Source organism: Anarrhichthys ocellatus, unplaced genomic scaffold, assembly GCF_004355925.1.
Source record: "Anarrhichthys ocellatus isolate YVR2014 unplaced genomic scaffold, GSC_Weel_1.0 scaffold49, whole genome shotgun sequence".
NCBI lineage: Eukaryota > Metazoa > Chordata > Actinopteri > Perciformes > Anarhichadidae > Anarrhichthys > Anarrhichthys ocellatus.
Genome location: NW_022280079.1, coordinates 2,674,820 through 2,700,389, shown reverse-complemented (window position 1 = coordinate 2,700,389; position 25,570 = coordinate 2,674,820). Strand labels below are relative to the sequence as shown.

General features: G+C 41.7%; 1 protein-coding gene across 1 annotated transcript in view; it reads left to right on the top strand.

The window, feature by feature from the left end:
* Positions 1-25,570, top strand: part of slc41a2b (solute carrier family 41 member 2b) — a 37,203-nt gene extending 11,633 nt beyond the window's left edge. The window contains exons 8-11 of the mRNA XM_031869827.1: positions 285-364; positions 9,219-9,350; positions 11,071-11,219; positions 25,352-25,570. Of these exons, the coding sequence (XP_031725687.1) occupies positions 285-364; positions 9,219-9,350; positions 11,071-11,219; positions 25,352-25,537 (547 nt within the window). The 3' untranslated portion in view covers positions 25,538-25,570. The remainder of the gene's footprint in view (positions 1-284; positions 365-9,218; positions 9,351-11,070; positions 11,220-25,351) is intronic.

Below are 25,570 nucleotides of genomic sequence, written 5' to 3'. Positions count from 1 at the left end.
GGCAATAGAAGAACGCATTTGCTAACCATGAGCTAAAAAATAAACTATTGAAACTCTTCCACTCTCTCTTAGTCTTCACCACTCTGCAGCTGATGAAGCATTTTAGTGCCATTTATAGATAAGCACACAAATTCACTGTGGACATCATTTAGATGAAGAATGCTCTTCCTCCTTCCATGCCCTCTTTTCTCTATCTCTCTCTCTCACACACACACACACACGCTCACACACACACACACACACAGAAACACCAGTTAATCATCTAATTATGTTGTGCTCTGCAGCATCGGAGGGCTCATCCTGGACAAAACAGTGTCTGACCCAAATCTGGCTGGCATCGTGGTGTACACGCCGGTTATCAACGGTGAGTCACCGTGTTGACACCGCTCCTTTCTTTGTGCTGTGAATGGCTTAAAGGTGTCACTGTTTGAATTGCAATTGCTCGACCGCCCGGGGCTCCAACAGGCGAGGAGAATCTGGACCAAAGGTTTTAATATAATAGCTTCCTAAATCCTGGGGGATTTAGAGAAGAGTAATACATATGTAATGAAGAGTTTGTGTCGTCGGATTGCTCTAATCCCATATGGGCAAAACTAGAAAGGATCCTCTCCTGACAGTTTGTGTTCATGTGTTTACATTGTGGAGGTCGGGCAGTCTGTGAGGAATCCTGTATCTCTACACTTGTAGAAAGGCTGCATTTGTAGTTCTGTGTGACATGTTTGCATGCTAATTTGAATGTTTTGTGTAATTTTCTTTTGATTAAGGTTCTAGCGATGTAATGAATGAATTATTTAAATTATCTTAAAGCTACTATGAGGAACTTTTATCTTGTGTTGATTCTGGCGGTCCCTGTGGACAAAGTCGGTAGTGTTTTCGAGTCTCTTCAGTAAACCTCATTTTACTGCAGCAGGCTCTGACAGTCTGCCTCGCTCAGTCCTGGTTCTGGTTCCCCCCTGTGCCTCCCTTACCTCCTGCAGGCCCAGCAATACGGCCTGGGTCACCTGAAGCGTGGTGTTGAGGCGAAGCTCTGCTCCTGGCCAGATGAGACGCTGTTGCCGGGAGCGGAGCTCTCCTCCTCCCGCCGGAGCTCCGACTGCAGTTGAAGGCGGCAGCGAAGCCTGATCTGGTTGCTGCCGGAGGCCCTCTTTCCCTTGCGAAGGGCTTTGCGATCCCTTTTGATTACAACGAGAACGTTATGTTATATTTACACAGGACGGATCAATGCAGATTAGTTTTTTTGAACACACTGGTATCGGTACTCAGTATCAGCCAATATGCAAGTTTAGGTATCTGTATCAAGAAGGAAAAAATGGTATGGAAACATCTCTCTTTATGGGTAATTTAAAACGTGATATCCCAGAAAGAAAAAGAAAATATTCAGCATATCTATGTAGTTAAATGACTCTTCATCTGTGTTGTGAAACATCTGTTCCTAAAAATACTGGTGGGAAGTAAAACATGTTAAGTACAGTGGTCAGTTGGAAGGTTTCTTAAGGACATTCTGTCCACGAGGCAGCAGCCAAACACCAACAAGCTGTTTACCGTGGAAGTTTTGGGTACGGAGAAACTGCTGCTGTTTGTCTCATTTGTCCCTCTCAGTTGTTAATTAATGCAGTGTTTGACCCTTTGGAGCCGAGATTCAGACAAAGTGTTTACACACAAGATGGATGACGCGCCGCAGAGTCTATTTGTCTTGTGCTGTGCAGCTCAAAGGTGTGAATTAATGTGAAAACCGAAGCAGTGCCTTTGCTCAGTCAACAATCCCCTGATTAATGAAAGTTACTAAATAAAGACTCCAAATGCTCATCAGCATAAATGAGTGACCTAATGAGACAGCAGCAGCAGTCTGTCTGTCTGGACTCCATAAACCTGGTCCTGTTCCATTTCCTCCTGCTTCTCTACCTCCCACCGCTAAGTGGCTCAGCCACGGCTGCCAGGGCCCTGGCACCTCCACAGCAAGAGATACGTTTTTAATTAAGCGCCATTAATGACATTTAACGAGATGGAGTACGATTCCCAGACACGAAACAGCTGAGGAATCTGCGCCCGTTTGTGAGGGCGGAGACGTTTTTGTTTCGTGTGTGTGTGTGTGCAGATGTTTTATCCATCTCGGATTTACAGCATTTTATTCAGCGAGTGAGGAGGGGGCAGCTCATGACGTTGATGATTAAAATGCACCGAGGGTCCTGTTCTAATAAAAGAATGAAATGAAAGAAAAGGGAGATGGAACAGAAAGCGTGAAAGGACGATGTGTGGATGTTTGATTAGAGAGGAGATGTGTAGAGCGCGATAAGAAAAGACAGGTTAAACGAAAGGTAGAGGGAAAGAGCCTCCTTTTTTTTTTTTTTAACCAACACTGGCCTCCATTAATTCTTTTTAATACATTATTTTATGCAATTTCCCCCGAGATAGAAAGTGGCTGTTTGAAGTTCATTCTGGTATGTTTAATCCAGGTATTGAGGAAGTGTCTGCCAGTTCATTTCCTGTTGTACTTCATATTGAACCAGGCTCTGTGGCTACAGTGTATCGCACCAGAAACGCCTGTTCTTGCCTAAATTCAGTTTCCGGTGTCAGCAAAAAGGCTTTGATCCGTCTTTCTGATCTGCAGATATCATATTATGTTATGCATCTTGTTCTGCAGTTTCCCACCAGACATCACTCTGATACAGCAGTCTTTAATCTCTGCTTGTCATCTTTTCATCTTTTCATCTTCCACCTATAAGACATTTGTTTCCTCCCCTCTCCTCTGTTCATATTTTCCTTCCATCATATTTTTATCTGTGTTCGTTTCATCACGTCGCATGCTGGTAATGGAGCCGCTCAAATACACAAATTGAAATCAAACCCGGAGGAGAGGTGAGCGGGGCAACAGCTTTCTGTGTCGGCTCCCTTGGGGCTGAGAGGAGCACGGAACCCCCACAGTTCCCTCGTGTAGCCTCGCTGAAGCCCAAAACCTCCTCATCCTCATTCCTCCTGTCAGAGCATGTGACCTGAATAAATCAAATTGCCCCCGAATCCTCCTTCACTCTACCTCTGACCTCCCCTCCCCCCTCGCTGAGGTTGCTAGACCCGCCCTCATCCAGTTCAGCCCCTGTCCATCCCAAATGCCCTGAAGGACAAAAAGCCAGAAAGTGAAAATCTGTGCACCATCCAAGTACTATCAATTCTAAAAACATGTTTTGGCTGCAAAATATATCCTCCAATTATATTTTAAATGCCACAGTTTCCAATGTTTTTGGCTTCTGATTTTAGAAAATTCACACACACACACACACACACACACACACACACACACACACACACACTCTCCCTGTGTCTTTCATCCCTGGTGACTAAGCCCTGCAGGAGAGCTCACATACATACAGATATGTGTGTGTGTGTGTGTCATTGAAGAAATTAGCCAACTAGATGATACAATAAGAACAACCAATATGCCCTTTTCACAGAAGACATTTGGAAATGTCACAGTAGGAAAAGCACAGTAAAAAAATATTTACAAAAAATAGTTATGATGGCTGAATTCTATTTAGATGTTTCAGTTTCTGGGTCCTGGTATTGTTCATGCTGGCTGACACTGTCATGTCCTACTGGGATACTTGAAAAGAACAAGAGTCTGCACCTTTTTTTCCCACACATAGTTCCAGTATATTACTGTGATAACCTTTCAGGCACTGCTAATGATTTTCACTATTCACGCATTCGCATTACATTAAGGAACATTTCGGTGTTGATCCTTTTCACACGTGCTATAGCAATATTGGAATAGATGGGACAAGGTACCGGCTGATGGCCGTAATGCAACTGTCATGGATACAAACCGCCATAAAACTCATCAGAAGAATAAGAAAGATAATGGGCAATAAAACGACAGTTGAAAGAAAGCACTTTTTTTCACTTTAAAGCCATTGATGCCTGTGTTTTATCTTGTATATATTTATTTAATGTCTTGTTTTGAATCAGTAATGTCTTGTCTTAATGTTTTTATACATGTTTTACCTTGTTGCTGCTGTACTGACTGAGTCGCCAACTTAATTTTGTTGTATGTTTGTACGATGACAATAAACATCCTTATCCTTATACCACCTGTGAAAGCGTTAGCATAAATGCTACTTCACGTGCTCGTCCCTGCGACGTAACTGCTTTCATTCACAGCACAGCTGTACTGGCATTCTCCCTGAAATGTTACGAGGCCTTGAGGTGTGAAATTGGTGGTACAGTATTGATCCTGCTCCCATTCCCACTTCACACAATGCAGGAAATGTTCCTGAATGTCTCAGAGAGAGAATCCATGTGTAAAAGTCACATCGGCCATTTTCCGATTGGGACAAGTCCAAATGTCTGCTGTGGAAACAGCCTTTAGCACGTCAAAAGATAGTATTCCGTACATATGAAATCATCAAAAAAAGTTACAATGGTACAAATACATTTCCAATTGTAAAAAGAAAAACAAACACCTATGTGTAACTAATGCAGCCTAAATGCAACAGTTCTGCACTAAATGCCACCTTGATGAAGGTTCTAATGTTCCGTTTAATGGCTCTGTTGAGACGGTTCTGTTTATTGTTGTTGTTTTGGTGGCAAATTTACCATCTGGCCCAGAGACAACAGTCTGACTGTTTAATTAGCCGTTTGACTAATATGCGCTAACACAAAGACACCACACCAAATACATTTCTCCATTTCATCACTTTAAAGTTTCTCTGTGTTATATTTATCAGCAATGGCATACATTAAATCCACCGCGCAGCACTTATTTCAAGAGAAAATATGTCCTTTTTAAAGCTGGTTCTCCCGTTACTCTTTATTTCCTTCTTCCGAATCAGTGGTGAAGAACACCAGAGTAAATACCAGGAGTTGAGTTTGCTTGTGTGTTAACTGTGTGCCAAATTAGTCAGTGTACACAAGAACAAAGTGCCTCCTAAACTACCATATCGCTAAAAAATACAAACATTTGAAATGAAGACTGGTGCAGTGCTCACTCCACATTAAACATACCGGAGCTACATTACTTCAGCTAAGAACTCAAAAACACTGAATTCGTTAGCACGAGAGCCTGTTTGTAACCAGTAGGCCACCGACATCATCTTCACTTGTTCAACTGACTAGAGCAGTTTAGATAACAGACACTCCACTGTCCTGCTGTTATTACAGACATGTGAACTAACCACAGACGCATGCTTCAGTTCACGGCAGTGCGCCACTGCAGAACATAACACTGGAGCGGATATTTGGCGTTATTTTCGGCCGGTACAATTATAGAGGAAACGCTGTATTGAACTGACAATGGAGTATAGATTAACACAAATATAATGTATATACAAAAATAAGGAATGAAATATGAAAAGAAGCTTATTTATTTATTGGTTTATTTGAACGGGATAGTGCACATTAATAAAAACATTTCTGCAAATGTGCCAGTTAGCCAAAAGGCTATTTTTCATCTGTAGTCCCAAAGCTAAACAGGATTCTTAGCATAGAAATGGACACAGTTAGGAAATTGATGTGTAAACCATCCTATAAAGGCTAAGAAAGTCCCAGAAGAACCCCCGAACATAGAGAATCATCAGAAATGTTAGTAATACGAAAAAGATACATTGGAAAGTCTCAAATATGTCCAAGAATAATGGCAACTGCTAATGATGACAAATAAATATGACAAATGTCATATTGAAAACAATATGACAAAGAGCTGCACAATATTGGAAAAAAACTCAGTAGCAACAAACTCTTTCTATCTGAGAATCATTAACAGGTAGTAAATGATGCTGTAAATTATGTATGAAACCATATATCATGCACTCCTACTATGAACAGGTCAATATTAGTATACAGTGGGTACGGAAAGTATTCAGACCCCTTTAAATGTTTCACTCTTTGTTTCATTGCAGCCATTTGCTAAAATCAAAAAAGTTCATTTTATTTCTCATTAATGTACACTCAGCACCCCATCTTGACAGAAAAAAACAAATGTAGAAATTTTTGCAAATTTATTAAAAAAGAAAAACTGAAATATCACATGGTCATAAGTATTCAGACCCTTTGCTCAGTATTGAGTAGAAGCACCCTTTTGAGCTAGTACAGCCATGAGTCTTCTTGGGAATGATGCAACAAGTTTTTCACACCTGGATTTGGGGATCCTCTGCCATTCTTCCTTGCAGATCCTCTCCAGTTGCGTCAGGTTGGATGGTGAACGTTGGTGGACAGCCATTTTCAGGTCTCTCCAGAGATGCTCAATTGGGTTTAGGTCAGGGCTCTGGCTGGGCCAGTCAAGAATGGTCACAGAGTTGTTCCGAAGCCACTCCTTTGTTATTTTAGCTGTGTGCTTAGGGTCATTGTCTTGTTGGAAGGTGAACCTGCGGCCCAGTCTGAGGTCCAGAGCACTCTGGAAGAGGTTTTCTTCCAGGATATCTCTGTACTTGGCCGCATTCATCTTTCCTTCAATTGCAACCAGTCGTCCTGTCCCTGCAGCTGAAAAACACCCCCATAGCATGATGCTGCCACCACCATGTTTCACTGTTGGGATTGTATTGGGCAGGTGCCTGGTTTTCTCCACACATACCGCTTAGCATTAACGCCAAAAAGTTCAATCTTGGTCTCATCAGACCAGAGAATCTTATTTCTCATAGTCTGGGAGTCCTTCATGTGTTTTTTGGCAAACTCTATGCGGGCTTTCATATGTCTTGCACTGAGGAGAGGCTTCCGTCGGGCCACTCTGCCATAAAGCCCCGACTGGTGGAGGGCTGCAGTGATAGTTGACTTTGTGGAACTTTCTCCCATCTCCCTACTGCATCTCTGGAGCTCAGCCACAGTGATCATTGGGTTCTTCTTTACCTCTCTCACCAAGGCTCTTCTTCCACGATTGCTCAGTTTGGCTGGACGGCCAGGTCTAGGAAGAGTTCTGGTCGTCCCAAACTTCTTCCATTTAAGGATTATGGAGGCCACTTTTAAGGAACTTTTTTGATTTTAGCAAATGGCTGCAATGAAACAGAGTGAAAAATTTAAAGGGGTCTGAATACTTTCGTACCCACTGTATATGCATGTGGGAGGATCTTGTTTATCATCTCTATGAAGAGATGTGTAAAGGTGTGTGCTGGACCTATTTCTTGGCGAACAACAGCCGGCTGCCAGGTTTTGTACACTGTGTACAACGTGCTCACTAACTGTATCTGCTAACGCTGATCAGAAGCCCCAGACAGAGAGATACAAACGGATGTTCGTCAAGAATATTTGTGTTCTGTATGCATGTAAGGCCGTGTTCACATCTGGCATTGTGTCTTGGATGATTCTTATGCTGGGTGTGAACAGACGAACCGAAAGCTTTCCCACAAGGGGAAAGCTTTCGGTTCGTCTGTTCACACCCAGCATAAGAATGCGTCTCCACGTACGTCTCGAGTGAACCGCTTCACGTCTCACTTTGCCCCACTCTTAATGCAAATAAACACAAAATAAACACATTGTTATCACAGCAGGTGTTGTGGTATAAGATTACATTAATGTCTGTAGTAATATCCTGCACATTCGTGAACTCTGGTACATTTAATCAACCTAAAAATATAAGTTTATTGTCTACCGGGGACCTGCGTACCGCCGACTCTGCACAGAGCTTCAGACAGCCGGGGAAGAGAGCAGGCGGGGGCAGGGGGCGGCGGCGGAGAGCTGCTCATCGTGCAGTTATGTCTGTTTACAGGCCCCGCGGCAGTGCTGGTAATGCTCCAATAAGATGTCACCAGGCCGACAAAGAGACACAATAGATTGAATTAAGTGGACATCACCCCGAGGTGGTGACAGGGTCTGATTCGATATACTCGTTACCACAATAACAGGTCTGGGTTGTTTTTTGGGGGGGGGCTGAGACGTCCTTCTTCTTGTGTTTAAAGTTTATAGTACACAACCAATTGAGTGACTGAAAGCAGCCTTGTATTGAGGATCTGTTTCCCCGCTGCACTGCGAGCATTCCAATGATACATTTCTTATGATTCTCAATAAAGAGACGTCTCTCTTTTCTGGCAGTTTTTACAGACATAAAGGGAAAATAAAGGTTTTCTTCTGCTTAAACGGCACTCACCTTGTCAGCTACTTTGTTGCTGATATCTGTATGTATGTGAGCTCTCCTGCAGGGCTTAGTCACCAGACTGTGGGTACAGGGATGTGCGTGCGTGCGACTTGCTAAAGGAAAGGTGTGATAGCTGCAGTATGTGAATGTAAAGTGGCCCTGTGTTTCGTCAGCACAGATGGCGATCCACGTTCTCTTCACTGTTCATCTGCTCGACAGGGAACATGACTGTGATCCCTTTCACTCTCTTGTAATGTGCTAGTATTATAAAACTTCAATACAGCACTGGCTCTCAAATGTCTTGTCTGTTTAAAGTAAAGTCAAATCAATCATTTTTAGAGGCCTGACACAGCGAGGAGAGTGAGAGAGAGAACATTATTTGGTGTGGCAGATTTTCTTGTTTTCCACCATGGTATTTATCTTTCAAACTAGATTTATAGTTGTGTTGAGGTAATTTGGCCTCCTCTAAGCCCCGCCCCCTGCTGCTACTCCGTCAAGCTGTCAATATATTATGTCATTTATTTTTCATAGAGAGACAGACAGAAGGGTCTATATGTGTTTCCCACTCACAGACTTGGAATAAGAAAACCTAAACAGAATGCAGTTGCTCTAAATGGTATTCCTTCCACCTCTACAATGACATGTCAACATGTCTAGAAGGCATATTAATATCCAAAGTAAATTCCACTTCAGTCTCTCCAATGGAGTTTTTTAACCATTCATTCATTTGATTTGTTTTAAAAAAAAATTGGCGCATATATGTATTATTCTTTACTGAAACTTAAATATTGATTTGCAGCGGCCTGTACTGTACCTTTTTAGGTACGTATAGTTCAGTCACGATTTGTCTGTAGGCACAGTTGTAGGCTATTTATGTCATTCAGTTATTTGTTTTGAGACGGCAATGGTTAATATAATTCATAGGAAAAAAAGGGATTCATTAGTGCACAGCACGATCATAGTTACATCATCACTGACAATGTCTCCGTAAAGTCTGATCTTTAGAAAAGAGTGGGAACCCGGATGAATACTGAATGCAGTATCGGTTGGTAGCCGTTCTCTGTTTACTCAATGAGTGATGATAATTAATAGCCATGTTTACCTGCTTTGACTTTGTCTCTTCACTGGCCTCACCTGACACTGAATGCTGTCCTATCTCGTGCAGGGATCGGGGGTAACCTGGTGGCTATTCAAGCCAGCCGGTTCTCCACTCACCTGCATTTCCACTGTGCTCCTGGGGAGGTTCCCGAGGAGGCCAAGGGCTGCTACTACCCCTGCCGCACATTCTGGGGTAGAGGTTAGTACAACGCAGGCAACACTACTGACCAGTTATTAAATTAAAGTCACACGTTGGCTAAGGTGGCTAGGCATAGCCGGCCAACCCCGTAGGCCTTTCTTAATACTATGTTTTTTTTAAATTATTATTTTACCCCCAGATTCAATCATACACATAAACACTTGTACCATATTTAACAGATTTCCCTTTGAACTCTGGGTAATTTCAATAATAAAGTCACAGTAATATTAATGATATGTTATTATTAGAATTACACACATTGTAATTGGCTGTCGCAGAGGTTCACAAGTACAGAGGTACACTGTGGGTCTCCTGCTGTATGCCCGGTGAGCCACACTCCTGCTGGGTCTCCATCCCACCACGTCCTGCTGTCCCAGATGTTAATGAATTCCTTGTTAGAAGTCCAGAGTGAAAACCAGCAGGATGGTGAATCCTGTGGACAGTAGGTGGGCTGATTCACCAAACTATTCAGGGATGTATTTTTTTTAGAGAGTACATGCACTCTTTTAGACAGTTTATTTTCTCCTGCAAAGAAACGATTCCCTGACATTAGGGTTCCATAAACAGATTATTTTAGTAATCGAGTATCCCTCTGATTATTCCATCGATTTATCGAGTTGTCGGATAAAAGTTACTTTTGCTTTATTAAGGAGCAGCAGTAAATATACAATAGAGAAAAATAAGACGAACAACCAGTTGCTTTCCTTTTAAGAAGAATCATCTTTAGTTGTCATCTACAGTGGTTACTTGCAACAACAACAAAACGTTGTTTGGAGGTAAATAGTTGTATTTTTTAAAAGTCTTGGCATTAGTAGTTTTAGTCATGTACTCTAAGGTGTTAATTCTTTCTCTTATATCTATTTATATTATGCCATAAAAACATCTTCAAACTACAACTGTATTTATAGAAGTTTCTTGTCAGGAACAACATTTTACAAGATTATATTTGAACATTTCATGATAGCGTTATAATTTATCTTTGCCCAATACTAATTCTTTACTGAATAGAGCTTAAACTAGGGCTGCCAAAAATGACGATCGAATATTCTTTCTTAAAAAAAATAGGTTCAAACTATTTATTTTCTATTTATTACGCATTATGTCCACCGTGCCATAATTGGCCACGCAGGGCGACGTACCGTATTGAGCTGAACATTCCTTCGGACGCCCTTTTTTATTTATTCCTGTCGCTGTCTTTGAAAGCACTGCAATAGACTCAAGTAACCATACGATACCTCCTCATCTCACTACAAACACCTAAACAAGGTGGCAGCTGGCTGGAAGGAGCTGAAGCGTTCTGCTGAGTGTACCAATCCACACTGACTCTGTGAGACGCGCTTCTGACAGAGAATTCTCGCCTTTTTTTCACGCTTGCATACACAAGACCATGCTTAGACAGCTGTTTAAATCACAAATATCCAACTGTAGATGTGTGTTTGAATTTAAAACTTCAAACTGTACCTATATTGATTGATGAAGTTGGTCTGTGAGCTCGATTGTTTCACTACAGACAGATTGCCCTCTCTAGCTACGATTGGAAATATCAATGAATTAATGCAAACTGCTGATTTCCTCCCATGGAGCTAACATGAAAACTAGTTTTGGTTCAGTAAAGGGGCGGTAAAGAATCTGCACTGCTGATTTTTAGTTGTCGAGCTACTCGAGTTTCTCGAGTGTTCGTCTCACATCCACCTTTAACCTCCGTGTTGTGTTTTCTCAGGAGCCAATCATCGCTCTGCTCAGGTGCTCCTCCTTTTGGTGATCCCTGGTCACCTGATCTTCCTCTACACCATCCACTTGATGAAGAGCGGACACACCACCCTGACCCCCATCTTTATGTCTGTCTACTTGGCTGCTGCCATGCTGCAGGTGAGTGCGTGATGATGTGTACTGGAATATGCGAGAGGCTTTTGCACTCTAAAATAGACTGGGTCCCTTGAGTGTAAAAACAGAGTCTTAATATAGCAGACATTAATGCTGTTTTAAAGAGAGTTTCGTTTTCAGGAAGGTTTTCAAAAACAAAAAGCTCCGTCTCATGGGATTAATTAACCGGAACCCGAAGTGTTCATTTAGGCTTCAAGTCTATTATTTTTACAGTACGCGTCTAGATGTGAGGTTGATGGCCAATAAAAAAGCACAGAATAACAGTGTCTTTGGCAGCAGAGCAGCAGAGCAGCAGAGCAGCGGCGGCGATGCACTCAGCTGTGTGATCATTTGTCCCACCGTCCTTGAGCCGGTTAAGAGAGGTGAGTGAGGAGTCACCAGTCAATCAATGGCATTATCAAATAAATCATAACAATGGTTTGTGAACGTACGACTCACTGCAACCACGATGTTTTGCCATGTTCCACAAGCTCTTTAATCATTTGTTAGTCTAATAAATAAACAAAATAAACCATCAGAAGGTCAAGAAAGTAAATGTTCTTACACCTTTTCTACATCTTAAATGAATTCAACCGCACACCTTCTGAATTCAAGTTTCTCTCTGAGAGAAGACCGGCTTAGTTCACTCGACAGAAACGAAATACAACTCACTGTTTCAACCATCACCAACTGTGGTTAGGTCGAAATACACTGATAATATCCAAAGTTCTTCAGAGGCAGACTATTAAATATGCAAGGTGAAATGACAAAAATTGCCAAAACATCCAACTCAGCGATGTACTCAGCCGATCCATCTCCAGCATTTTAAATGAGAGAAGAGAGTGATTTATGATATAGTTCTGAATGGTGTTTGTGCATATGATTACCCCACACACACAATAATCTGTGACTATGCAACACCAGTTTGCATTATGACCTTCAACAAGCTCATTTTACCTGCACTGTTCATTTCCATTCATATGCAAGAGGAAACATAATTTTCTATGAAAGATGAATGTGAGGACGTGTGTTTCCTTCCCAACACTTACATACTGAAGTAGGAGAATCAAGTGTGTGTGTGTGTGTGTGTGTGTGTGTGTGTGTGTGTGTGTGTGTGTGTGTCGTGAATTCCTTGAGCGTCGTGGTTTTGAGCGACGCCTGAAGGTTATTATGAATTCACTTTTTCAGCTGCTCCAGGATCTGTATCGTGGTCTGGAATTTTAAGAATTCAGTTAGCATGTTTTTGTGTATGCTGAAAGGCTTTTGAAGGCTCCCTTAAATCTTTAATGCAGACATTGAACATCAGGATGTAATCCTGGCCGCTGAGGCGCTGGAAACTTTCCAACTGAATTAAGTCCATAGCAGGAAGAGCTGCTATAAGGGTGCTTCAGTCCCAGATGGATTATCCAATGGCAGAGACAGGCCCATGGAGTTCTTTCACATCTTGATATTCACAACCACTAAAGAGAGCATACTGTATTGATTGGATTTAAGAACCTTAAACACCATTTTGCTTTTTGTTTTTTTAAATGTTCGACATGGTGAGAAAGACCAAGACGCTGCATGTCAGAATAGTTCATGAACTTCTTTCTCGTCTTTGTCGTTCTGCTTCTGGGAAGGTCCCTGAATTCTGCTTTGAATGAGGGTTTCTGCACTATGTCACAGCAGCAAGTTTATTACGGGTATGATTATCTATTGATTATAACTCAGAGTTGTATCTGATTTGTCATCAGTACAGACTCGGGCAGAATAGCAGACGTTAATTATTAGGCTGAGTGTTGCACAAAATATGGAAGTGTAATACTAACTGAATGTTTTCCTATAGACTGTATATAATATGTGGACGTAGTCGTCATGTGGACGTAGTCGTCTTGTGGACTTCCATTTTGAAGCCTTGAGTTTGGCGTTTTGGCCGTCGCCATCTAGATTTTTTTTGCTATCGCCATCTTGTTTTTTGCACCCAGTGAACAGAAGTGACCATATTTGAACACGGAGGGGTGACGTAGAGACCTGTCGATCACAAGGTAGCCCCGCCCTAAAGCATTCCCTGCTTTATGGTCTGTCTGACTCTGAATGGACCATCATTTACTAAATGAACATCATGCTGTATTGAAGAAGACTTGAAACTAGAGATTGAGACCATAAACTCATGTTTACAATGTTTACTGAGGTAATAAATCAAGAGAGAAGTAGAGTCATTTTCTCATAGACTTCTATACACCCAGAGGAGTCGCCCCCTGCTGGACACTAGAGAGAATGCAAGTTTAAAGCTTCCGCATTAGATTCACTTTCCAGAACCGTAGGATGCCGCTTGCGGCTCATTTTTAATACAAATGCTAGACTCTGTATTAATCTAAGATAAAAACATTTTTTCTTAAGATGAAAATCCAGCTCAATACAGAATCCATGTGTTTCAGTGTTTAGCAATAACCATAGCCAGAGGTTTTATGTTTGCTTGTCCGTCATTCTCAGGGGTGCCTGGAGGGAATTTCTCACTTGGACTCAAGAATGAACTGATTAGAGTTTGATGGTCAAAGGTCACTGTGACCTCACGTCAGTCCCATCCTCGTGAAAGCAATATCTCAGGAACACCTTTAGAGAATTTCTTCAAATTTGGCATAAACGTCCATCTGGAACTCAGTGTGAACTCATAAAACACATTTTTTTGGGCAGAACTTAAGAATTCATATGTTAATTGAGACAATTTCACACAAATATCTAATGGGATAAGATGATGAGGTGATGATATTTTGGACAGACATGGATGTAGGTTGACATGTACTCTTTATTGTCCCAGAAGGGAAATTTGTTTTCAAAGCCAGTACAGAAATCCCCTGATGGCAGAGAAGAGAGTCTGGAGCAGTAATCATTTCAAGATATGGACAGATTAAGAGACGAGGAGTACACTTGTACATCGAGTAGGAAGGTGGAAAGAAGGAATGTCACGATTCTCGATACTAATTTGATACCATGGCAAAAACCAAAAGTAAAACAATGAATCACATGTTCTTCAACATACAATCCTTTATTACTGTTTCCATAATGTTGCTGTTTTTTGTTAGAAAGTTAAACAGTTCAAAATTCGCTCTCTATTATCTATTTTATGTCACTGTGAAAACATCTCCTGCAAACAAGTTTATTTAATGAGGTTTCTTGCCAGAAACTACATTTTACAAGATTACATTTTAATACATCACGATACTGTTAGAAATGACCTTTTCCCAATACTCATTTTTACTGCAAAAAAGCCTGAACGCATCCTAATGTGCATCAGTGTCACCTCCGGTTAACGTTAGCTGTTAGCTCTGTGCAGGACTGCGCTACCTTCCACTCGGTAGCTTAGCATCATTTACACTGACTTAGTAAGGTTAGCCTGTGTTGTCAGAATCAGAAACAGTTTATTGAGTATGTTAACGCATACAAGGAATTTGACTTGGTGTTTGGTGTAAAGCATTAAACATAGTTCTGTTCATACCTTGTTTCCGCTGCCCCCTAGTGGCCAATACGACCTGTTATTGCAGATTTAGCAGAAGGGACGAAACCTCTGCCAAAGCAGGCCCTCTTCCAAAAAAATGTTGTGAGAAACCTTTCAAACCGCTCCGCTATACCACATATCAAGTTCTTCACTGTCCATCTGTATTCCAAGTGTGTTCCAAACACTATGATATAGAAGAAAAAAATACAACTTAAAGCTATTGCTTCCGTCTCAGTTGTCAAACATAAGCCTATGGAGCTCAATAGCAAGTACCTGCATTAGCCTAGCATTGTACTTTTCTGTCTGTGGTTCAGTCTTAAACTTGTGATATGGTGAGAGCTACCAGGGTTTGTACGGTCATGGAAAACGTGGAAAAGTCATGGAAAAAAATAAAATCCCAAAAGTTTTGGAAAAGTCATGGAAATGTGTTATATTCATATTTTCATGTCGTTCTTTTACGGTGAGTTGCCAGCCAGCGTTTCTCAGATTGGAGTGAGACGAGGAGAAAAGGTGATGTCGTGATCTTCGCAATAGAACATCTTTGATGTGTCGAGTCTTGGCCAATCAGCGTTCAGATGTCTACAGCGTCTTCATTTCCCTCCGTTAAAGTTCGAGTTACGTTATGTACTGTTACCGTTCAGACTTGCTGGGTTAAGTTAATGTCCACTGCATGCGTAACTTTGTCGACTGTTAACGTTCATCATTATCGCGATTTAGGAGGAAAAAACGTAACGTGATGAAACATGCAGCCCTCCCGTGTTCCGGTTCAGTTCACGCGGTCACTCATTAACGTTAAACCGGAACACCGGCGCATCTGGTTGCAGGTTGTTTTGTTTAACTCAAAGTAGAATGAGGATGATTTCGTGGTCAAAATAACTTTCATGACCACGATGATGAGGCCCAGATACTGATGAGATGATGAGGTCAAAGAGCTTCAGGGAGAGGAGGCTGGTTGTGTAGCGCAGCTTGACGCAGGGCCGAGCTGTGAGTGGAGCTGGGCCTGGATAAAGGTGGAGGTCTAAACAGACGTGAGTACAGCTTCCTGCTGTCACAGTGTTTTAAATACATTGATAAGGCAGGGTATGCTAAATGCAGCCTCTGCTCCAAGGAGATGAACTACAGCAACAAGACTCACATGCCCTCTCATCACACTGTTCACACTGTTTACTGTAATGACCACAGCCAGTGTACCAACAGTCCCACGTTGCTCTCAAGAACCCTGAAGTAATGAGAGGGTTAAGGTGCCTGTACCTTCATTTCAGCAGGTTGCTAATGCAGAGGTGTGTATAGATTACAGCTATTATTTTACTCTTGATAAACTACTTTAGTCAGAGTAGATTATCATTTTCATTTAAATAATTTAACTGCATTGAATGCATATTAATTGCAAATAGAAGATAGGCCACAATTCCAACAGCTGTACAGTAACAGTGGAAGTTAATATGAAGCTGTACAGTAACAGGGTTCAATGAAACATTTGCACTACAAAAGGGAAAGCAATGTGTGCACTAGCTGGATGCTACTACCTACTAAAGCTCTTATTGATGTGTCAGTGTCAACCAGAGTATGTGTGTAAATGTTTATTATTTTAATCAAACTATTGTCTCTCATTCGTTTGTGTCATTTAAGGTATACTGTATGCTTTGGAATTCTCATTGTTAGTATAAATACTACATTTTCTCACTTTTTCATGTATACACTGAGATTTCACAAAATGTTTGGTCATGGAAATTTGGTTTAAAGTCATGGAAATCCATTGGTCAAAATGTGTATGAACCCTGAGCTACAAATGGTGAAACCTCTGAAACACATCAAGGTGATAGAGTTGAGTGAGGAGGATTCAGAGGTGAGCGAGCCAGTCTCTCACCAGGAAGGAGAATGTAGAGAACTATTGCACTCAGTGGGCCTGATGTCGTTATCTTTCTGAAAACAAATGTGTGGCCGTTTGAGGGTTATGAGCAGACTGTACTTGCACAGTGGCTGAGCCTCTCCACCTATACTCCAACCCAGGCACTAATGATGTCAATAAACATTCTGCCACTCTCATCATATTGCCCGTAAACTCAAACAAGCTCGACGGTAATTTATAATCCCTGACCTGCATGGGAAACATTCATTTGAATAATTTCCACGTTTGGATTGTTTGGAGAAATTGAAAGGGCCCGGTTTAGACACTTGAATGAGGCGGACAACAGCATTGGTTATGGCTCTCAGTAGTCCCAGCCAGTGCCCTGGTGTGGCGTATTACTGCATAAGTGAAATCACCGTACCCATGCCGATGTATTTCATCTAATGTCCCGCTATAACCTCAAGCAAAGAAATAAATGTTTAATTCACACATGACCTGCCTTTCAAATATTCAATTGCCTGAAACTGCCATCCATTTGGGATTCAATATATGCAGACCTTACATTGTAGTTTCAGATTTTCCTCTCTGTCCTACATGGGGTCAGACACAATTTGGCAAAGATGTCTGTAGCAGCGGCGGAATTTGATAATGTCACAGAAAGTACTGTAACTGTCTTTCTTTAATAGCAAGTAATAAGCGGAAATTGCACATGCTGCCGGTTGATTGTACCATTTAAAGAGAGAGCCTCAGAAAATTAGGAGAGAAATTGAAACGTTTCGGCAGCTCGAGTGGCCGTGATATCTGTGCGAGCCTCACTGCACAGAGTGGAGAAGAAGACTCGAGATCTGCATTTTGCTCAAATCAATAGTTAATAAAAAAAACTGAGGACTTACCAAACAAGAGTAGAAAGCACGGCCTAAACAGTACACAAGACAACGTGGTTTACCAATGCTATATTAGCCCACAGTGTATTTAGAGAAAGAATGAGGCAATGCAAAACAAACCAAGGCAACGTAGTGCAATACGCCTCAGGGGTGTCAAAGCAAAAGAGAGAATAGCAGTTCTACAGTTTGGAAGTCAAGAAACTCTGAAAAGGGTACGCAAAGTTTACCCCTGATAAATATGCATTACTATGGTAATGTTGCGTTCCTGGAACATTTAATAATACTGAGGTCAGAAGTCTTTAGGTCGGTACACGTTAAGATACAAACCAGTTATATATATATTTATATATACTGTGTATATCGATCTATCTATCAATCTATCTATCGATCTATCGATGTTAAAGGCACTTTAGCAACGGGTGACCATCTCTTGCCCTGAAGCCCAAACCTCATTACTTGAGTGGAGGCTGGGTATCAGCTGCTATCAGCGTCATCTCCACCCATCAGGAGTTCTGCACATCGAATCTGTCGCTTGATCTCTCGACTGTCAGCTGAGCTTCTTGGTCCTCGAACCGCTCAGTAAGGCACATAAAAACAAGATATAACAGGGCTCCAATAGAATCTATTCTAAAGATGTGACCACACTACGTCTTCACTGTGTTCCATGGTATATCTAATGCCTTGGAAAGTCTTTTGTACCCTTCTCCTGACTGATACTTTTCAACAATGAGATCCCTCTGATGCTTTAGAAGCTCTCTGCAGACCATGCTGTAAGATGCAACTCAGGAAATGTCAGGAAAAGTCATGAACTAGAATACGTTATTAAACAATATTGGATCAGAATGTGAAACGCTTGTACGGGTCTGATAATCCAGCATTTCAGTAAGCAGTTATTTTTGAAGAGTGCCGCGAAATCCAATTGCGTTTGTCCGGATGATAAAAACCTGCCCTGTTCTACAGCAGCCAGGGACATTAAGCGATTGTGTTCATTCAGGCAGGATTTAGGTTTATGTATAGTTACTGACGTGGTGCACAGAGAAGTCAATCTGAGCAAACAAGAGGGAAGTTAATGTCGGCGAGAGCAGCTTGAAATAGGGATTTATTTGAGTCAACGCACATCAAAAGATTACGTATAATTCCATATTCATCAACTGAGGCCTTGCTTAAACACTCACACGGACATTTCTGCTAGGTGCTTTTTAAAGTCAACAGACTACTGTTTACCATCAATCATTGAGACGGGAATGAACGTGGCTGCGATGACTTCAAAGAGGCTCACAGTATTATAAACCGCTGTGCAGTGTCTTGGTGTGTGCTAAGCCTTCAAACTCCTGGATGCATTGAAGCAGCCTTTCATCATCTCACCAGAACCGGAAGCAACACTCCAGTGCAGCCTCTTGTGTGTGTTTTAAAACCAGATTCCATTTTTATTTCTTAACGTGTGCCAATAAATGATGTCCAATTAGTTCCAGGATTTACAGGAACGACAATTTTTTTGTCCCAATGCCGATAATATAATATTGAATATCCGCAGATACCGAGTCCAACGTGGTGCTCATGAAGTTACTGTAATCAGTCCAATTTAATTTACTGTACTAATAATTGAATAAGAATTGAATTTGGGTTTTCACATACAAGCAATGTGCTTTTCTGTATCGGTGAATAACATAAACATAGTAAGAGAAATGAAAATGAAAAATGAAAGCAAGTATTGCAAAAATCAGGAAAGCGAAAAATAATAATATAAATATGAATAGAAGGAAAATATGAAAAAAATATGAAAAACTATTTTATAAATATGTAAAATATATCTGAATTAATAAAGGAAGAGCTGTGCAGTTTTTAGAAGTAGTTATTTAGTGCAGAAATGTTCAAAAAACCATGTACAAAGTGTAAAAATGATATGCATGATATGCACCACAGGTGTCTAGTACTACACCCGTCAACAGCAAGTTTAACTTTGGTCATCAGGTTACTCGTTGGCAAGACAGTTTGTAAGTTCTTGATTGATTTAGTTCACTGAGGGACGAATTCCCAAAGAGTGAATTGTGGCTGCTGATGGCAGCATGTATGACGGCTATCCGCTCCCTTCTGAAGGTCATCCGCTCCCTTCTGAAGGTCATTCTCACAAATCACATGCAGAGAATGAAGCAAAACCTGCAATTTTCCCTTTTTTGCAGCTGATTGCCGTTATCCATGTGGCAAAGTAAAAGTGCAGTTGAGGCTGATGTGTCGGTTGTGTGAGGGGGAGAGTCAGCAGAGTAACTTCATTGGTTATTTAAATCTCGTTTTGTTTCTCATGTATTTTCCAGAATGACATGTAGGGGAGCTTAATTCATTTACTTTTCATGACTGTCACTGCGTCCCAAAATAAATGAGTTTAAGCGGACATCCCTTTTAAATGTGATTCAAATACCAGCAACTCTCTAAAGATGCTTCACATTTCACTGTTACTGCGTGTGGCTAGTAGTGCTGATCCTTGTGAATTATGCTCATTTGCATAGAAAGGGGCCAATTTTGTGCTAAATGTCTGCAAATTACCCATTTTAATTTGAATCCGTGCAAATAGGATTGGAGCACTGAGACGCTATTTGCTTGGCAGTACTAAAGTACTCCTACAACATCAGGAGGATTCGCCCCTTCCTCACTGATGAGACGGCGCAGGTGCTAATCCAGGCTCTTGTCATGTCCCGCCTGGACTACTGCAACTCACTACTTGCCGGATCCCTGGCGTCGGCCATCAGACCTCTGGAGCTTGGTCCAGAAAGCTGCAGCTCGCCTGGTGTTCAATCACCCCAAGTTCTCCCACACAACTTGCCTTCTACGTTCTCTACACTGGCTACCTGTAAGAGCCCGCCTCCAGTTTAAGACTCTGGTGCTAGCCTACAGGGCAGTGAAAGGAACAGCTCATTCCTATCTCCAGGCCATGGTCAAGCCCTACACCCCGGCCCGACCACTTCGCTCTGCTACCTCGGGGCGACTGGTTGCCCCGTCGCTCAGAGGTCCCTGCGGCCGAGTATACTTTATATTTACAATATATGTTGGCGTACCTTGCATAACTGCATGAACCCTTATGGCACAATACAATTCTGTACATTTTTGGTCATTACCTTACTCTGATGACTTGCACTGAATGGGATTGGCCAGAGTTGCATAGTCCGGACAGTAGCTGCTGGTAGCCAGCCTCAAGCAGACTTCAAATGATCATCAGTCATGGTGGAAAGGTGAATGGACTTAATGTTCTTCATGTGGGAAAAGGCTGACTCACATAAATGAGTAGAGCCGAATAATGCAGTCAAAAAGGTATCACATTTCCTCATGTTTGGGTACTTTTCCTCTGTGAGAAAACTGTCCATGAGCCCTGGACTTCAGCAGAATGTCAGCTTGCAGTGTCAAAATCTCATCCTCCACTCCAGACGAGTTCAGGTGAAACAGCATTGCAATTTTTGATGCGAGTAAATCGAACTCAATATCTTCCCGAAATGTGCTGCACATAAGTGTAGCAACTGGCTCGAGTAAAGCAAAGTCTCGAAAGCGTTTGTCAAACTCTGACAGACACTTGTCAATCTGCTCTGTGTAGCGCGCACTGTCAAGTTACGCACACGCCTTCCGTTGAGTCTCCAGTTCTGACGCGAGGTTTTGGACTTTTCCCAAATCATGGCGCTGCAGCTTTAGCTTCTTTAGTAGAAATAAATTGGAAGGCTAACTAATTAGCTCGCCGTAGTTTTGCAGTAGCTCGCGCGGTTGACCGCGCATACGTGGTGACCCGTGTGTTAGAAAATCAAGTGGCAAATGCCATGCGGACATCTCATTTTTTTTGAATGGCATGCGATCTACCCGCACTACCTCCGATCGACGTATTTGGCACCCCAGGTCTCCAGGAATTACAATCAGAGACCCTAGCAGTGTCTAAACATGAACCCATTCTCAGAGTATCGGCCTCCAAATATCTTTAAATATAATCCAGCCACTCGCACACCAATACAATGGAACAAGTCGACTTATATAGACATTTTAGAGCGTAAATTATACCAACGATCAAATCTCACAAACAGGCAGCTCTCATCAAGTTCACAAGTTTGTGAATCTGACTTGGAACGCTGGTACGAGCAACTTCACGGGAAAAAAAAGCGAGATATATTTAGGATAATAATAAAAACCATGTTTTTGCCCATTGCCTGACCAACAGGTTTGTACAGACACACAAATGAGTCTTTTTGAAGTTGCTACAAGAAAGAATATTTCCAAAACACTGCATGACGTCGGAGCACGAAACTTTGTCAGTACTAATTTTGCCACGGCTTCTGTCCAACTCTGTTCGTTAGAGAGCCGGAGAAATTGCATCCAACCCATTGTGCTCCCAGCATCCACGCCAAACTCGGCAACAGTCAGACTCTCATTTTCAGCTGTGCATCTCTGCCACCTGTGTAAGTGGTTTGTAATTTGAGAAATTGACAGGAAGGCAGTAGCAGCGAGTGTGGCCATCTCAGGAGATCAAACAACTTTATCTCGCAGACACTCTTGATTAAGGCGCTGAACACAGAGATGGAAAGAGACACTGCCTGATGGATTGCCACTGTGTTATATTTGTCTCTTTCATTTTTCATTTGTTTTGCCAAAATGTGGGAATTAGATGCATCTTAATCCTTGAAAAGCTGAGTGCCTGAAACTTCTCCCAAGTTCCTCTCTGTCTTTGCCTCCCTTTCTTTGTTTGTCTGAGGACAAAGCTGAACTAATATTGTCAACGGGAAGCTCTGCACTGCAAATAAGGGATTGTAGTTGACAGTTTGAGGCAAACAATCGGCTCTCGGTCTGACGACGGATGAAGCTCGGTTCATACCCACCGTAGTGTGGCCAGCGCAGGGTGCAATGTTGGAGTTTGAATCAGAACTATCAAATGCATTCAATGTTTTAAGCACACATCTATGAAATCAACCCTGGTGTCAGGAAAACATGCCTGAACATGCCTGAGCAGAAACGTTTTTGGACCCCATTAGAATTATGAAACTAGAGCGTGACCATAAAAATATTACTCCATTATTTCCAGGGCAACAAAGGAGGAATTTAAAATAAAGCTGGAGCATTGGCCCCAGACGAGGAAGTATATAAGGCTGTGTTCAGCGGGGCAAATGCTCGGGTTTACTTCTTGCTCAAAGAATAAACTCTATTGCATCGAACTCTGACTGCTTACGGTGATTTTTTTCGAACATTTTTTGGGACTCCAATAGGAGCAAAAAAACAGAATAGACTAAGTGTTGGAACAGTAGTTTTAGACTTTATTGACTGGCCCAGTCTGAGCTGTACAATGGCAATAACGGGTTTTTTTTCTTTTCTTTTCTTCAGATACTTTATTTACTTTATTACGGTTTAGTTTCGGCCAATGCATTCCGCCTCTTTGATGTGATTGGTCGATACTACTTGTACTACAAATGGAAACCAGAACGCTTCCGATTACAAAATCTTGTCTTGTTGCTATGCAGAATCGGTAAGCAACAGGACAGATTTATACATTTATAGTTTATAGAGATTATGCTACAAAAGCAACAATTGGTACAACTGAGAGGATGTCATCATGAATAATAGACTGACTGTGGATAGTCGGGTTTAAAAGCTTATTGTGCGCCCGTGAGGCGCTTTCATCGTGTCATGACTGCACATTATTGGACAGGAAAGCAGGAAACCAGGAAACCATGTTGGGGGAGGAACCAAAAAAATATATATATATTAAGAAAAAAAGCAATGTTCCGTAAACCAGGAAACCATGTTGTTCAACAGGATTACACATTCCATCACAAAGACTCCCCCGCATCCAACGACTAGTGGGGCTGTCAGCAGGCTATCGGAGCTCATACATTAGTGTATTTTTCTAATGAAATGATATATTGTCATAATCAATTATCCCCGCTACCTCTTGATACCATCGTTGCTGCTTGTATTCCCCAGCATGTTAATATCCTCCGATGACTGCTATCCCTTTTTGTTTTTAGAATGTTTGCACACAACTCTGGACAGCTCATTTCCCCTAAATTATAGACTCGTCCTTATCTTGTAATAGACTTCTCTTTTACTCTCAACACGGTTGCCTCCATGCATGGAAACTTGAATTATGAATAACTCTTAACTGGTCTCTCGGTCTGCTGCTCTGTCCATTACTCCTTCTCATCTCTGTCCCCAGTACAGTTTAAGTGTTTATGCCATTCTGCACAGCATTTCAAAGCACTTATTCATCCCAGCCTTGACAATACAAGCGTTTTCTTTTCCCCATATTGCTCTTCTTTTTATTTTTTGGTTAAGGATTACACTCCGACTGCCTCTCCTTATCCTCTTTTCTTTTGCCTTGTTATTCTTTGGGATTGCCATGATAAAGCCCTGCTAAACAAGTCAGAAGTGAAAATAAATGAATCAGGAGTTGCTAGATTCAGGCCCATCGCTACAACATATTAGTAAAATGGGTAAGCTGACAACCATTATTTTTTTTAAATTTGTATCGTCATTAAGAAGAGTGTATAGCCAAGCTAGTGGCTCTGTAAGGCTGTATGCAGCATGGTGCTTTGAGCTAAATGCTAACAACAGCATGCTAGCATGCTTGCAGTTACAATGTTAGCATTCGGATATTTAGAAGGTATAACGTTTACCATGTTCGCCCTCATAGTTCAGCCCATGAACTGCACGGCTAGAACAAAAAGAAATGGAGGTAACCACCTTGCCGTCACCCATTGGTTTCCATCTTGTCTTTTTGGAGCCAGCTGTGACCATATGTGGACGAGAGGGTGAAGCTAGGGAGGGATACACATTGCTAGGCCTCTATCCTGATTGACAGGTCAGTGTGCTAGTGACCTGTCAATCACAAGGTAGCCCCGCCCTAAAGCATACTCTGCTTTATGGTCTATTTGACTCTTAAGTGGACCATCATTTACTAAATGAACATCATGCTGTATTGAAGAGTTATGACTCATATTTACAATGTTTACTGAGGGAATAAATCAAGTGAGAAGTAGAGTCATTTTCTCATAATCTTTTTGATAAACAAGTCAGAAACTCCATCCACAAAGAGCAGCCGGACCAAACTCTTATCACAGTGAGCAATCAATCAATTATCGGAGCATTTGCAAAGACAACAAAACAGAAACATGAATGTCATGGTTGGCAAGACTGTACGAAGGCAGTTACTAGCGGTTGATCAGATTTACTGATCCCCTTGTGTGAAGTAGAGCTCACTGCTTATACAATGTGGCCACTTATGCGTATTGTGACATAGATATTTATATCTATGTGCATCTCTCTTCAGCTTTTTGGGGACAATAGTTTTAGTTTTTAGGTTTTACCAGTTCATCTTATCAAAAGTTTTAAATTTGTTATTTATACTGTAGTATTATTTGTGCAATGGTTTAATATGATTCCTAAAGGAAAAGTTTGACATTTTGGGAAATACGCTTATTTGTCATCTTAGCTTAGCATGAAAGCTAGAAACAAATCAGCCAAACAGTACCTCTGAAGCTCACTAATGAAATTATTAAATATCTGTTGTATGTCATTTGTTCCTACCAAACCCAAGCGTCAAAATTACTCTTCTTGGCCGTGACCGTTTGCCAGACAGCTAGTGGAAACACCAGCTTAGCTTAGCACTGTTTGTGCTAAGCTAAGCTGCTGGCTCTCGCTACATATTTACCATGCAGCCATTACAGTGGTATCAACTCACTCATTAAACTCTCAGCAGGAAAGCTAAGAAGTGTTTCCAAAAATGTCGAACCATTCATTTGAATTGATTACTACTGACTTAATGAATCGATAGTTTTAAATGGATTGAGTCCTGCTCCACGTCGTTCCGTCTTTTCTGCCGGTTCTTTCCGAGAGAAGTGACAACGTAGGCCTCCCACAATATCCTCACCTTAATGAGCCGCAGACAAATCCTCCTGTGTTTCTCTTCCAGGTGTTGCTGCTGTTGTGCATAGCAGACTGGATGGTGCACTCCATGTGGCGGAGCGGCAAAGATCCCGACAGTTTTTCCATTCCTTACCTGACGGCTCTGGGCGACCTGCTGGGCACCGCCCTGCTGGCACTCAGCTTCCACTTCCTGTGGGTCATAGGAGACCAGGACAGCGATGTGGGTGACTGAGGCGGCCTTTGACAACAAGGCATCGGCGGCCCC